A 15,663-nucleotide genomic window follows, 5' to 3' on the forward strand; every position below is an offset into this window, starting at 1 on the left:
CCAGCAGCACCTGGGGGCTCCTTAGAAATAGAGAATCCAGGCTCTTCTGCAGATCTCATCAGTCTGCGATGTAACAAGAGCCCAAGTGGTCCCCTGCTCGCTGGAGTGGCAGAGGCCCTGGTCCAGGGCACTGGCCTTGACCACGTTGTACAGATGCATCGCTAGGACACTGCGGTGGCGTGTCCCTCCTCCTCCTCCCCCACCCCCCGGCCACCCCACCTGAGCAGGAGTGGGGGAGGGGAAAAGGGGGCCAAGGAGCCAAGGAAACAAGAGTCCAAACCCAGGCTGGGAGCCAGATTTAGCCAACCCTCCACTTGGCCTCTGGCTGAGTTCCTTCCTTGTTCCCACTGGGCTCAGTCCCTGAGGAAGCCTTCCCTGTGGAAGACGTGTGTCCTTCACTCACCATCAAGTCCTTGACACGTAGCCCAGCCTCATCTGCTTTGTCACCCAGGAGCCAAATCATTATTGGCCAAACTGTCATGAAACAGGCAGCCCCAGAGCAGAAGGCGGTGACTCCCTCAACAGGGCTGCAGGGCAGGCCTTCACTAAAGGACTGGCAGCTCGCGGCTCAGCTGGCGCCCTCAGGCCAGCTGTGCTTCCTCGCCTCCGTCACAGGTTTTCAGATGTGCACAAAACTTCATGTGCTGCCCCCAGGCCCAGTGGGCATTTCAGAGAAGCAACGTAGCCAAGCTGGTATGTCCCTTTGTGGGGGATTTTTGTCCAAGCTGTGGGAACCCCACCACCACCCCGCCAACCCTAACTCTGTACAGCTTAAGGCTGCTTTCCTTACAAAATACACACATACATATACAGTGTGGTTAAAATAAAATGTATTTAGTATAAATATCTCCATCATAGAATCATACAAGGAAGGCCCAAGAGGCAGACTGGGGTTTGCTTGTTTTAAATACAGAGGCATAAATAACTGTACATGGGCAGTTAAATACAGAGTGGCGTGACAGCGCCTCCTCGTGGTCACTCCAAGCGGTGCAATCAAGGAAGTTCCATCTTTCTCACCTCTGGCCAGACACTGCAGATTTAGTCTCCAAGGGACCAGGGAGGCCAGTTTCTCCACCACCCCGGAGCAGGGGCTCAAGAGAGACAAAAGGTTCCACTCTGTCTCCAAGGCTGCTACTTGGTAGCAGGTCAAGTAAAGGGTTTGAGAGGGAAGGAGATGGGGAAATAAAATGAGAAGCTTGGGGATATAATCTCCCTCCAATCTCCCCAGTCCTGTGACCTCAGATAATTGAGAGTGGGTGCCATCATTAAGTTCCATGGCAGCAGCTTTAACTTCTGTGGGCGCCTGGAGCTCTGGGATTGCTGGGCAGCCCTGCTGCCCCATCCTTTTTCACCTCATAGGGAAATACAGCACCAAAGATGTCTTCATGATAGCGCTTCTGGTTCTTTAAGGGAAAACAGAGACCAAGGTATTAATATCAGCTCTGCTGGTGCAGCCCCCTCTCACTCAGCAGGTCCAGGCTGGGACCAGTCCCCAGGGTTCCCTGGTTTCCCCATCACACGGACACTCATGAACTATTTGCCTTCCCAATTGCAATGCTTAGATTAGATTTGAATCTCACTTAAAACTCTTTAGCTCCCATGAGTACCCACTCTGGTGTGAACCACAAAACATCTCCCCAAGCTTTATGATGGCCATTAAAGGCTGTTCATTGGAAAAGACCCTGATGCCGGTAAAGATAGAAGGCAGGAGGAGAAGGGGATGATGGAGGACGAGATGACTGCATGGCATCGTTGACTCAGTGAACATGAGATGGTGAAGGACAGAAAAGCCTGGTGTGCTGCAGTCCACCGGGTCGCAAAGAGTCGGACACGACTGAGCCTGCCCTGTGCTTGTCCCACAGGGCTCCAGGCACTGTGGGCTCTGAGATAAATATGGTTGGGAAATGCTGTGCACTTTCTCCCAGTCTTCAAGCTCTTTGATGCACAGCAGCATGTTAGGGACTCTGAGTGTCTTGCAGAAAATCAACATGTTTGCCTTTGTCCAACTGAGCAACCAGATCAGGATGGAGAGTCAGGCCTTCTAACAGCTCACCAGCTCTGACCTCCTGCCCTCTCTAGGATTCCTTTGAGTTCAGTCTGAGCCTGAGTTCCCTGGTTCCAGCTCCCAGGCCCATGCCTGTGACCTGCATCCCGAGCCCACACACCACCAGCGGCCCTACCTTGAGCTGGAAGAAATAGTCCTCCACCTGTTCCTCGTTCAGGCTCAGCGCAGTAGCCATCAGCTGCTTCAGGGTGCGGGCCACGTCCCGGGCCATGCGCACATCCCCACAGACATAGAGGTGACCTTGCTCCTCATGGAGCACGCGAAGCACCTCGCCCGCCAGCCGCTGCCGCAGGATGTCTTGAACATAGACCTGAAACCAGAGGAGATGGTGGGTCCAGGCCCCCGCCATTGAGGGCAAAGGCTGCAGTCAGGCCTCCTGGCCATGGGGAGGTGGGGAGGGGGCACAAGGGGCCATGGGGTGAGCACCCTCCCAGCCAGGGCCTTGCATGGGGACAATCAAGGTCGAGATGAGGAGGTGCACTGGTGCCCTGCCTGGCCCAGGCCTGAGTTGGGGCTGGAGAGGTGAACACCGGCCACAGCCCTGTCCTTGAGAAGCTGACCTTCAGTGGAGCTCCCAGATTTAGCACACTTGCTCTGAATTTATCACACTTCAAAGAGGCATCAATCAAGCCACTTGCCCTGCCCAGGGATCTGAGGCCCATCTGCTTACACCCCAGAAAACGGAGCCTCTCAGTGCAGACTGTCCAGGGGACCCTCCTTGTAATTCAGAGCAGGGTTCCCCAGATATTCAGAAGTCCTGGAGTCAATTGGGGACTCCCTGCTCTTGCTTCACACAAGTGATGCCACCAGGCATGGAGATGCCACCAGGCACGGAGTACCAGCATGGGAGGGGCCCAATGGGACAAGTTCACAAAGGCTGAGCCAAGAGACTGTTCTGCCTGCCCAGGCTCTTGGGGCAAAGTGCCCACTGGGGTAGCAGAGTGAGTCAGCAGGCCATTCAGGGAACAGCAGCCACCCTCCAGCCTTGCGGTGCCTGGACCACCACCCACCCAACAGTTGTACATCCAGAGGGGGGAGCCTTCAGCAGGCTGGGCACTGGGGATGAACCCATACATGACCCTGACTTAGCCCTGACCATCTCAGGACCTGTCTCTTCTCCTGGAAGAGTGAACGTACATCAGTAGCTTCACAGCACTGCTCTGGTGACTGCACCATGGCTTCCATTTTATTTTTAAATATTTATTTGGCTGCACTGGGTCTTTGTTTCGGCATGCAGGATCTTTAGTTGCTTGATGCCTGACCAGGGATTGAACTCGGTCCCCTGCATTGGGAGCATGGAGTCTCAGCCCCTAGAACACCAGGCAAGTCCCTTGCCTCTATTTTGGAGCTGAGGAGGTGAAGGCTCACAGAAGTAAGGAGCTTGTGGGGAGCCAGACACCCACCATAGTCTGTTCTTTAAATGCTCCGCCCTTTCTACATGCACAGTTGTGGCATTTACCTTGGGCTGGTCAGGCAGGCGGGAATAGGCGGTGTGCACCTCGTGCAGCACCCCCTTGCGGGCCATCTCCAGCATCTCCTCCCAGTAGAGGTGGTCCTCTTCTGGGCGGCGGCACCCGAAAACCAGGGTCATGCGGCCGCCCTGGAGCCCTGCAAGACCCAGAGCAGGTTGCAGTTACCAGGGTGGCCAGCAGAGGGCAGGCGGATCATGCTGCAAGGCTGGCTGAGCTGGGCACCCAACTGGAATCCCATTTCACCACCACATCCTATCTAAAATAGTACTGTCCCTATTTTACAGATGAGGAAACTGAGGCCCAGGGCATTCATATCATTTTTCCACACATGCTGAGGTAAACTTGGGAGAGGGGCCAGGAAATGTCTGTGGGATGGTTACAGTTACAGTTTTACTCCCAGGCAGGCGCTGGGCACCACCCCTCCCCATCCCCGGGAACCTTCCGGTTATACCTTTGTGCTCAGCCTCATGGAGCCGCTGCTGCCAGAAACTGCGGAAGGGGGCGATGCCCGTGCCGGGCCCAATGAGGATGCAAGGACGGGAGCGGTCCTCGGGAAGCTGGAAGCCGCTGGCACTGAGGGGACAGAAGGAAAGAGGTCCTGTCCTCAGAGACTCTGGGTCCGATGCATGCACACAGGACAGGGGCACGGGAACTGAGGTGTGGTGGAGGCAGCAGTGTTGAGGGGCAGGGGGTTGCAGTGGAGACAACGAGCTCAAATTTGATTTCCCAAGTCCAGTAGGCTATTTCATGTCCCCCATCCAGGTGAACTACATTCACCATCACCTCACCCTGGGGTCCTTTGGGAAAAAGGCTGAGCCTCGTTTTCTGAGCCCACCACTGCTGTCAACCTCCCTGCTAGAGACCTGGCTGTGCTCTATCGCTAGGGGAGATACCCAGTGTGAGGAGACACCCAGTGTGATGACCCCAGTGCCTTCTTTATAGGCCAATAGACCCCAAGTGGCATCTAAACCCCAGAAGCCTCCCTTTCAACCCAGTATTCCCCGGGGCCCGTGGTCCCACAATAGACACAGTGGAGGAGTGCCTACCTTCGCACAAAGCAGGGCACCGGGTCTTGGGGCTTCAAGCTGCTGAGCCACGTGCTGCAGACACCATGGTGCAGGGGACCTTGGCCATCTGCAAGGACAGCACAAACTGACCAACGTGGTCCCCGCCACCCGTGCATGAACGCTTTCAGTGGCTCCTCCCTGAACTGCCCGCTCAGGCGCTCAACAGGGTTTAATCAGAGGGCTGCTTTTCCTCCCGGTTCTGAGCTCTACTCTCTATGTGCCCAGAGTTGGCAAAAGCTGAAAGGGACTCAGAGCGGGCAAGGCTATCTCACTGCAGAAGCTGAGTCTCAGAGAGGGAAGGTGACTTGTACAAGGCCCCTCAGGTAACGGTAGAATCAGGTCACAACTCAGCTTTCCTAACTCCTACTCCAGTGCTCCTACCAAGAAGTCCTGTTGGTTTCCCTCAAGGTGGAATCCTGCTTTCACAGGATGTGCACCTGCCTCCCCTCCCCAAGGACTGAGCCCTGGCCTTTTCAGATGTTCTTTGAGTGAAAGTCGCTCAGTCACGTTTGACTCTTTGCAACCCCATGGACTGTAATTGTAACCTGCAAGGCTCCTTTGTCCATGGAATTCTCCAGGCAAGAATACTGGAGTGGGTAGCCATTGCCTTTTCCAGAGGATCTTTCCAACCCAGGGATGGAACCCAGGTCTCCTGCAAATGTTCTTTAGCAGAGCAAAGAGGGTCTCTGCCTGGTTTTCAGAAACCATGTGAATGTGCTTCTCAGGTCACATCTACAAAGAAGTTAGCTTGGTGCCCAGTTCATAGTGATCTCTCCCATACTCCTCCCACTGCTGTTAACAGGGCTGGAAGATGGGTGTGTAATGATGAGGAGATCAAAGCTCAGAGGTGTTGAATGGCTGTCCAGTAAGTAGCAGACTTGGGCTGCTCCGCAGTCACTGCCCCAGCCTCACCTCGGGTGCGGTACGTGAGCACGGCCACAGTGAGGTGGATCTCCGTGGGTGTGAGGTCCCTGGAGGAGCTGATGGAGTAGTACCGGGGCTTCAGAATAGGGAGCTGGGAGAGCAGGAAGCTGGCAGACACCCGCAGGGACGGGAACTCCTCCAGCACCTCCAGAAATGTGGGGCTGTTGGTGAACTTCCACTTGTTGTAATCTGAGGGCTGAAAGCCAAGGACAATGTGAGTGTCTCTGGGAGCTTGCTCCACACGGAGGGAAGAGGCTGTCACAATTCAGTATTCATTCATTCACTCACTCATTCATTCCCACAGCAACTATTTCAAAGAACTGGGCGCTGTCCGTGGTGCTGAAAACACTAAGCTGGAGAGGAGTAGCATTTCTCTAACCTGTGTGCTTAGAACCTTACTGTCAACAACTGGTGGGCAGCAGTCAAATATTTATTATAACCTAATTTGGGGGAGTGTTTTGGAATCATACGTGGGCAGCAGTCAAATTTTTATCATAACCTAATTTAGGGGAGAGCTTTGGAATCATATCCTGGAGAAAGAAATGGCAACCCACTCCAGTATTCTTGCCTGGAGAACTCCATAGACAGAGGAGCCTGGCAGGCTACAGTCCACTGAGTCACAAAGAGTAGGACACGACTGAGTGACTAACATACAGACCTGGGTTCAAACCTTGCCTGAAGGCTCTTACTATTTGTGGGATCTTGTCCCCATTACTTAACCTTTGTGGAGTGAGGGCAGCATCACTGCCTCGTGGGGATGTTGTGAGAATTAAGTAAGAAAATGTGCACCGAGTTAGTGTAGTGCAGCCACAGGAGAATGGCAGTGGAGGTGACTGGAATCAAGATAATTAGAGATAATGGTGATGGTAATAATGGTATCCAGTGCCTTTGCAAAGGGCTTCCCTGGCAGCTCAGATGGTAAAGAATCCATCTGCAATGCAGGAGACCCCAGTTTGATTCCTGGGTCAGGAAGATCCGCTGGAGAAGGGATAGACTACCCATTCCAGTATTCTTTGGGCTTCCCTTGTGGCTTAGCTGGTAAAGAATCCACCTGCAAAATGCGGGAGACCTGAGTTCGATCCCTGGGTTGGAAGTGCCTTTGCAAAGACTTGGGCCTAGAAAGTTTCCTGTGAGTTAATGCATTCTTTCATTCATTTATTAATTCAACTACTACACATCTGTCACTATGTCCATTCATCCACACCATCTATCCTCCAACACTTCCTGAGTTCCAGGCTTCTTCCAGGTGTGGGGAATACAAGAGAGAATGGTTCTCCTTTTCTAGCTAATTTCTGAGGAAGGGCACTTAGGTTGCATCCTGCAGACATTCAAAAAACTCAGTTCACTCAATGCAACTAACTATGTCCTAGAAATGGGATGGAAGAGGATGCCTGACTTCCTACCAGCCTTTGACAAGTCACGCTTTGGGAAGTTGGGGTGGATTCCTCTTGAAGCTTAAAAACCAGCTCTAGGCTCAGGCTCCCTCTGACTCTGGGACCCTGCCCCAGCCTCGCCCACCAGCCCCGACCTTCACCTGGCATAGGGTCTCCAGCCTCTGCTTCTCAGCCTCTTCTGTGGCCAGCTGGGCCAGCTTTCGGAGCAGCAGCTGGGTTGGCGGGGTGGTGATGTCCAGGAAATAGGTGAGAGCCTGGCTGAGTGAGCAAGGTGGCAGCCGCTTATCCTTGACCCAATAGCTGCCTGAAGCGGGAAGAAAGGAGACAGGATAGGAAAGAGGCCCCGTTTAGGTTTCCCAAAGAGTGATAAGGCATCTGGGACAGACATCCTCCACTCTCCAGCTCCAGGGGAGAGAAGACACTGAAATTCTGGTTCCAGGAACAGCAAAAGGGCTCACGTGCCCAACTCAAGTGCAGGAGGATGCTGCTCAGAGATAGGACTGCTAGAAAAGGCTGATCAATAGTCCCCTGAAGGGCACCCAAGTGGACACAATCCTGCAAAATTAACCAGGCACCAGAGTCCAGTCCCTCTCTGGCACGGACTTGAACTTCAGCAGTACACACACAGGTGAACCACAGACTCACAGTGACTAAATTCACCAAAGACTGGTGTACACCCTAGAGGTAGAAGAGTTGTTCATTTAGAGAAAAGCCTTCTTCTATCCTGTGGTGGCTACTTCTGTTATTATTATAATAGTAATTATTATGACTATTCTTGCATATCTGCCCCCTGTACTAAGTAATAGGTTTTCTGAGGGCAGACACGAAGTCTCATTCATTTTAGCACAGGTATATAGCCCAGGTGGGGGCTTCCCTGGTGGCTCAAATAATAAGGAATCTGCCTGCAACGCAGGAGACATGGGCTCGATCCTTGGGTCGGGAAAATCCTCTGGAGGAGGATATGGCAACCCACTCCAGTATTCTTGCCTGGAAAATCCCATGGACAAAGGAGCCTGGTGGGCTACAGTCCATAGGGTCACAAAAAGTCAGACATGACTGAAGTGACTTAGCACATACACACACAAGCCCAGGATATAGATGTTTTGTAGCCTGGTATACAAAATGGCAACCCACTCCAGTGTTCTTGCCTGGAGAATCCCAGGGATGGGGGAGCCTGGTGGGCTGCCCTCTATGGGGTTGCACAGAGTCGGACACGACTGAAGCGACTTAGCAGCAGTTAGCATACAGATAGTATTGGGCTTCCCTGGTAGCTCAGAGGGTAAAGCATCTGCCTGCAATGCGGGAGACCTGGGTTCAATCCCTGGGTCAGGAAGATCCCCTGGAGAACAGAATGGCAACCCACTCCAGTATTCTTGCCTGGAAAATCCAATGGACAGAGGAGCCTGGATGGAGGAGCCTGGTAGGCTACAGTCCATGGGGTTGCAAAGAGTCAAACACAACTGATGAGCAACTTCATTTTTTTTCTTTCTTTCTTTCTATACAGATGGTGGTGGTGATAGTTTAGTTGCTAAGTTGCGTCTGACTCTTGCAACCTGATGGACTGCACCCCACCAGGTTCCTCTGTTCCATGGGATTTCTCAGGCAAGAATACTGGAGTGGATTGCCACTTCCTTCTCCAGGGGATCTTCCTGACCCAGGGGTTGAACCTGCGTCTCCTGCATTGCAGGCAGATTCTTTACTGCTGAGCCACCTGGGAAGCCCCTGGTATGTAGGTATGAGAGGTTAAAATTTCGATGGAAAAATGAATCAATAAACAGAAATGGCCAGTTAAGGAAATGAATGAAGGGGAAAGACAGCCCAGCCTCTGGTGTTGGGCAAATAGTTCAAGGAAGAATCCCTTCTTGCTGGAACTATTATAGTCCAGAATATATAGCCCAGAATAAATAGTCCAGAACTATTTGCAAGGCTACTTTGGGGCAGGCTTCAGGAGCCCCCTACTCAGCCAGAAGGACAAGACTAGATGAGTGTTTGCATCCTAACCCATCAGTGGGACTGGCGGGGGGTGGTGGGAGGATGCTGAGGTCGCCTCAGCCAAGCTCCCCTGCATAAGGCTCACCATTCTCACAGAGGGTCTCCAGGCGCACAGGCTGGTGCGGGGCAGGGCCATCCACCACTCGCTCAAGGATGCCTTGAACCAGGGCCGGCTGGTTGCATGGGAAAACTCCGAGGTGCTCTCCCGGCAGGTAGCTTGGAGCTTGGCTGCCCTCACAGGAGAGTTCCACCAGGAGGGTGGTGCGGCTGGAGAAGGAAAAAGAAGCCTCTGATGACGCCACCAGGATTTCCTCCCATGCTCCCTGATGGGTGGGCCAGCTTCCCCAGGAAACATGCCCTCCTTTCGTGTTCCTGCCTGGTTCCATGAACACAGGTTGCCGGCATCCCAGGGCTGGGGTGCTCAAGAGGGCCGGGGGCTGATGGGGAGCATGGCTTCTCCGTGGGGAGAGGGTGGGCAGTACCCCTCCCATGCCACCCTCCACGAGAGCTTGGCCACAGACTCTGCCTAAAGAAAGCATGTCACTGGGAGATACGTGGGCATTGGGACAAACCTTTACTAGTGTCAGCACAAATCTGGTTCTTATTAGAACACAGCCCAGTTTTGCTAATCAATGTAAGGACAGCACAGATAAACCTCTGGAGAATCGACAACACTGGCTGCCCGGCAGGGAAAAGTCCTGCCCTGTCAAAACTTCTGAAAGTTCTTAAGAGCCAAAGGGTTTGAATTTCTCTTGCCCTCGTTTTTTTGGTGAAATAGTTAAATCACAAAGGACAGGAAGTGAAGCAGGTGCCCGATTCCCAAGCTGGAAAACTGGCCCATGGTTAGTGGAGACCTGATGTGAAGGTGCTGGTGGCCACAGGGGTGAGCAGTTTAGCTGGTCCTACCAATAGCACCGTAGCTAAGGCCAGCGGACACTTTTGTTTTCTTCTTTCAAAGACTGACTTACTTTGGTCTTCCCTTGATTAAAATAAAATCTGTGGGGCCCTCCCTGATGGTCCAGTGGTAAAGAATACGCCTGCCAACACAGAGGGCGTGGATTCGATCCCTGGAAGATCCTATATGCCTCGGAGCATCTAAGCCCATGCGCTGCAACTATCAAAGCCTGTGCACCTTAGAGCCTCTGTACCACCTGGGCTCTGAAACTAGAGAGTAGCCCCCGCAGACCGCAACTAGAGAAAGCTAGCGCTGCCAAAAATAAATGAATAAGTCAAATCTGTGGAATTTCACCCCGGAAGTCCTGTCTTCTGCTCTACCTGGATTTCGGACTCTGCAGATTCTGCTGTGATTTGAGCCTCATGGTGAACACATGCTTGGCGTGCATACTGCTCAGGGCTGTGGAATAGAGAAACAGTGAAGTGGCGACGTGGCTCGTAAGTGCTGGCAGGGCAGGCTCCACGCGCTGAGTCAGCTACACCCGACATTCCCCTGGGTGTCTCACAGTGACGGTGCTGGGATTTTCCTTCCCTGCCTTTTTTCCCACTATGTTTCTCAATCACAAATAAAGACCCTTGTTCTGACAGAAGGTGCTTGTGCTGCTGCCAGGTGCTGGGAAATGCAATTTAGATGCCCCCAGTATGGGGATTTCTATAGCATCCCATGGCTTGGGATCCACAGGAGAGCATAGTTGAAGCTGAGGATATACATGCAGAAACCTTCAGGACCACTGCAGTTGTGGTACAAGACAAGAGAAATCATGGGAGCACAGCATTGATAGGGGCCATCCAGAGTTCCCAGGCCACAGCTTGGAATTGCCTCTGCAAAATGTCCTTTATAACACCTGGATGCCACTGGAGTTGGAAGGCTGGGGCCCAAATCCCAGATGGCCTTGTACTAGCAACTTGTCGTACCTCCCTGAACTTCAGTTTCTCTGTCTGAGCTTTCCACTTGGGCTGAGTGTCAGAGATCACTTAGAGCAGGTGGACAAAGAGCCCAGCACAGTGTCTGGCACACGGGAGCACCCTTCTCTTTCCATCACCCTCCCATAGTTTCCTTCTGAATACCCTTCCTCAGAGACCAGACAAGCCCTGGGTCTTACATCCCTACAGACTCTTGGACCCAATAAGAGAGAGACGCCTGGTAGCCCTAGACTAGCTGCCTCCGTTCAGAGGGTCCTAGTGGTCTCCTTGGGTTTCCCAGGCAGCACAGTGGTAAAGAATCCATCTACCAATGCAGGAGACACAAGAGACCTGGGTTCGATCCCTGGGTCGGGAAGATCCCCCAGAGGAGGGCATGGTAACCCATTTCAGTATTCTTGCCTGGAGAATCCCATGGAAAGAAGGGCTGGGCAGGCTATAGTCCAGGGGGTTGCAAAGTCAGACATGACTGAGCAACTAACACACACATGCAGATACACACACACACACACACACACACACACACAGAGTGTTCTCCTTGACCATAGGCTCAGGACTCAGACATGCCCACCCCGGCAGGAAGGGCAAACAAGCTCCGTGTGGTGCAGGGAAGCAGTACCTTTGTTGAGGTCCAGAGGCTCTGAGTCCTGCACGAGCCTGTAGTGCTGCGGGTCCCAGGTCACATTGGAAGTGTAGAGCTTGGGGATCTCAATGTGGTGCTTGCCGCTGACATCGAATGTCTCACAGGCTGCCTGGACGAAGATGGAACAGACCAGTGTTAATAACCATTCCTGTCAGCAGCAGCAGCATCACCACCCCTGGGGCTACCATGTTCCTTACAACTGAGCTAAGTGCTTTAATTACTAAGGACACTTATCTGGTAGGGCTATTATGAAGACTGCAAAAAGTGGCTGGTCCTAGCATGGAGTAGGTGTTGCTGCTATTATGAATATTAATAGTAACGACAGCATCTGCTTTTATCTGCATGCCCACACCATGAGACAGGTTTGATTTCTCCCATTTTCCTGATGTGGAATCATGTGGAGGAGACCTGGGCTTGGGAATCATGCCGGCCTGTCTCAAGCTGGTGCTTATAAGCCCCGCTGCAGGGTGAAAGACTTCGCTTCAGTGAGTTTTCTCAGTCAGTGGGGTCAAGCCGGAGGCCCTAAAGACCTGCTGAGATAGCCCTGTCTCCAAGTTCTCTGTAGCTGGGACACTGAAACAGGACAAGGATGTCAGGAAGTGACCTGGATAATCAGAGGGGGTAAAGATCTTAAACCATAGCTCCCCAAGGACAGGGAAGCATCTTATCCACCTTCTCCCACCTGGGGGACACATATCTCAGTGGAGCTCTTCTGGGGGCTGTTGGGGTGCAGCAGTGACCTGAGTCCTCCAACCTGCGACCCTGCCCACACTGGGACCATGCCTACAGGGCGCAATAGGGGTGATGACCCCCAGGATGCCTGGCACAGGTGTCTGGGGCACAAGCACACCACAGCCTCCCTGCCCATGTGGTGGGGCAGCTCCCAGCTGTGAACCGACCTTGAAGGTTTGCACGGCCCAGCTGCGAAAGGCCTCCTCCTGCCCGCTGAGTTCGTCCCCTTCCCCGGTTGGGGCAAGCTGAGAAGCCCCCAGCTGGGACAACTTCTGGTCAATGTCATGAGCAAAAGCGCAGAACTGAGGGTACATGCTGGAGCCAAGGCCAAACACGGCGTACCTGCCGGAGGAGGACACGCATGGAGCCTGGGTGAGCCGACCCGCCACCTGCCCCAGAGCCAACAAGCCATAGGCCAGCCCCCAGACACGTTCATGCCAGCTGGGCAAGGATCACCAGGGCACGCATCCCCTTCCTGTCTTCCCTGACTGCCGAACGTTGTCATCAACTCCCAAGACCAACCCCACCCCTGGCCTGCAGACCCAAGAAAGGTACTTGGTTTTCCTGCTTTGACCCATGACATCCCTGAGGACAGGCTCTCTTTGGGTCTGGATGTCCCAGAGAAATCCCCCTCTGGTACATCCCCAGCTCCATCATCAGATGGAACCCAGAGTCTGGGAGCGGGGAAGGACATTACCGGAACGTGTTGGTGAGTTCTTTCAGCATCAAGAGGGACTTCTTCAGTTTCTAGAAAGAGAATAATAGAAGTCTCAGGACACCATTAATGAGAGCACTGCTTTCCTAGTCATCCAGTGGCTCATTTGAAAACTGGCCAGATCTGGCAGGACAAAGTCCAAGATCCTCACGTGGAAATTGGTTTATGTGGACCACCTGGCTGGGACTCGGGGACAATTTCAGCCTCAGCAACTCATGGGGGCCTGACCTTTGATGGGGGACCCAGGAGAGCCCAGCCCTGGCTGGGGGGGGGGACGGTTGCTGTCTAATAGCAGGGTATCTCTAAAGGGTCTCCTGATGGGACCTGAGCCTTTCTTCTCGTCAGATTGACAATTGGTCCCATATTCTCTGAAATAACCCTGATTTCCCAGAAACTTAAGATAACTTCCCAGGTGGTGCAGTAGTAAAGAACCTGCCTGCAATGCGGGAGACCTGGGTTTGACCCCTGGGCCAGGAAGGGAATGCTTACCCACTCCAGTATTCCTGCCTGGAGAATCCCATGGACAAGGAGCCTGGCAGGCTATAGTCCATCGGGGTCACAAACACTCACACATGACTGAGCAACTAACATTTTCACTTTCTTTTGTTTTTTTCCAAGATAACTTCAGATGGAAAATAGTATCAAATCACATGGTGGGAAAATATTCTTTTTTCTATAATTTTTAAATAGTTACTCCTGTTTCAATTATTTTATTTTCTTGTCCTGAACACTAGGGGAAAATCTCAGATCACTGCCAATGGAGACTTAACACTTCTCTAATACTTGCTTATTACTCTTTTTGAAGAACAAAGCAAGCCATGATAAGGCAACAGTATCTGGCTAAAATTCAATAACTGACTTTCATTGGATTTACGTGGGACCACTCTTTGCTGGCTTTCTATTTCTGAGACTGATATAAAGTTTCCTCTAAAAATGAATTGTTGAATTTAAAAAGGCAGGTCAATTTACTGAAATATATTAAGCACGTCATAGGCTTGGAGGCTCGAGTATGCACCAGTAATTACCAAGGAGGAAGGCTGATGGCTAACGTTAGGGCAACCCAGAGTGATCGGAGCTCTCACTTCCAAATGCCCTCCTTAGGACATGCTGAGTCCCCATGTCCTTTCCTTGGTCCTTCGGGCCCTTACCAGCCTCCAGACCCCTGGGCCACCCACCTCTCCGTTGCCAGGGGAGTCTCCGTTGCCAAAAGTGCTGGTCACCACCAGCAGCAGCTGCTCCTCCTCCAGATGGCTCAGCTGGTACTGATCCATGCAGAGAACCTGCAGAGCACCCAGGGTGGACGTCAGCCCTCGCTTCCCAGGCTGACTCCCTCCATGCCCTCCCCAGGCATCCAGGGCTTGGGTCCCTGTCATCAGCTCTGTCCCCCGGGGCCTGGCACGGAGGAGGTAAGTACTTAACAAGTCCCTGCCAACCGAACCTATTTGCACACAGCATCTTCGGTTCTTTGATTCTCCCACAGCTAGCACATCAGCCAGCCCTGGGGGGTCTGCCTCCAAAACACTTCATGTCCCACATCACGTCTTACCACTTCCACCGCTATTTCGGATTCTGAGAATGCGGACATATTTTTCACAAAACAGGATGAGTGGGTTACAAAATTGCTCAACTCCTTTGGCATCTTGGGAACACAAATGCTTTGCCTGAAGCTAATCTCAGGTGAAATACGTCAGGGCCTCAGGTTTCTACCCAGGCCAGCCTGACCCGGGATGCCTTCAGTGACTTCAGTGACGGAGGCTCAAATCCAACACCGCTAGAGGGAATGAGTCACCCTTCGAGGTTTCATTTCTCTGCCTCTTATCCATTCTCTGCGTCCTTTGCCTTTAGCCCCACACCCCGTATAGGAGGTACTCTGTAAATGTGAATAAAATTCCTCTGGGACAAGCTCGTGTATCTGGAGACTTGGCATCATTAGGAACATGTTTCTCAAATTGTGTTTCCTGGAACACTATGAAAAGCTTACCTACTGGGAAGTTGGGAATCCTGGGACACATATCTCTCTTTCTATTACAGAGTTGCAAAGTACGTCCTGAGGCTCAGGGCTATCTGGGAGCAGAGCAACCACTGTAACTGGTCCCAGACTGCCCCACACACAGGCTGAGGCGGCTACCTTGGGGTTGAAGGCACAGCTGAACAAAGCCCCCAGGTCCTGGGCCAGCGTTTCCGATCTCCCCGTCTCTGTTGCAAAGAGGATCGTGGCTCTGACCCGGGATGCCATGGCCTTATGCATCAGCACCGAGGCGAAGAACACGGCTCTGTGGGGACAGACAGAGTAGGTGCCAAGTCAGCCTTCCAAAAAGGAAGACAGGGGCCCTGCACTTAAAGCAGGGCAGGTTGAGGGAAAAGAATCCAGGTTTCTTACCAGCTATGGACCTTGTCTCACTCCCCTCCCCTGCTCAACCCGCCACTCAGGTCCTTTGGGAAAATAGAGGAGCGAGAATTCTGGGGCAGAGGTGGCAGGTGACCCATGGAATTGGGGTCTGCTGGCGCCTGCGGTAAAGAACCCATCTGCTAATGCAGGAGACATAATGGACACAGGTTCGATCCCTGGATCAGGAAGATCCCCTGGAGGAGGGCATGACAATCCACTCCAGTATTCCCGCCTGGAGAATTCCGTGGACAGAGGAGCCTGGCGGGCTACAGTTCATAGGGTCGCAAAGAGTCAGATGCGACTGAAGTGACTTATCATGCACGCACATCTGGAAATCAAACCCTCTCTCTCTCTTTTTTTTAAAATAGTTTTAATATGCTTTTAAAAAGAGATTT

The 15,663-nt window shown here is 52.6% G+C and overlaps 1 protein-coding gene across 4 annotated transcripts in view; it reads right to left on the minus strand.

The window, feature by feature from the left end:
* Positions 1 to 813: 813 nt before the first annotated feature.
* Positions 814 to 15,663, minus strand: part of NOS2 (nitric oxide synthase 2) — a 46,336-nt gene continuing 31,486 nt past the window's right edge. For 2 of the 4 annotated variants that reach the window (XM_027518227.1, XM_027518229.1), the window contains 14 exons: positions 15,008 to 15,152; positions 14,055 to 14,159; positions 12,862 to 12,911; positions 12,332 to 12,506; positions 11,409 to 11,541; positions 10,190 to 10,268; positions 9,000 to 9,181; positions 7,063 to 7,226; positions 5,517 to 5,724; positions 4,584 to 4,671; positions 3,989 to 4,110; positions 3,525 to 3,673; positions 2,181 to 2,375; positions 814 to 1,403 (listed from right to left, as the gene is read on the minus strand). In XM_027518227.1, coding sequence (XP_027374028.1) covers positions 1,287 to 1,403; positions 2,181 to 2,375; positions 3,525 to 3,673; positions 3,989 to 4,110; positions 4,584 to 4,671; positions 5,517 to 5,724; positions 7,063 to 7,226; positions 9,000 to 9,181; positions 10,190 to 10,268; positions 11,409 to 11,541; positions 12,332 to 12,506; positions 12,862 to 12,911; positions 14,055 to 14,159; positions 15,008 to 15,152 — 1,912 coding nt within the window. In that variant the 3' untranslated portion in view covers positions 814 to 1,286. The remainder of the gene's footprint in view (positions 1,404 to 2,180; positions 2,376 to 3,524; positions 3,674 to 3,988; positions 4,111 to 4,583; positions 4,672 to 5,516; positions 5,725 to 7,062; positions 7,227 to 8,999; positions 9,182 to 10,189; positions 10,269 to 11,408; positions 11,542 to 12,331; positions 12,507 to 12,861; positions 12,912 to 14,054; positions 14,160 to 15,007; positions 15,153 to 15,663) is intronic. The other 2 variants (XM_027518228.1, XM_027518226.1) reach the window with 2 other exon arrangements.

This window comes from Bos indicus x Bos taurus, chromosome 19, assembly GCF_003369695.1.
Source record: "Bos indicus x Bos taurus breed Angus x Brahman F1 hybrid chromosome 19, Bos_hybrid_MaternalHap_v2.0, whole genome shotgun sequence".
Lineage (NCBI taxonomy): Eukaryota > Metazoa > Chordata > Mammalia > Artiodactyla > Bovidae > Bos > Bos indicus x Bos taurus.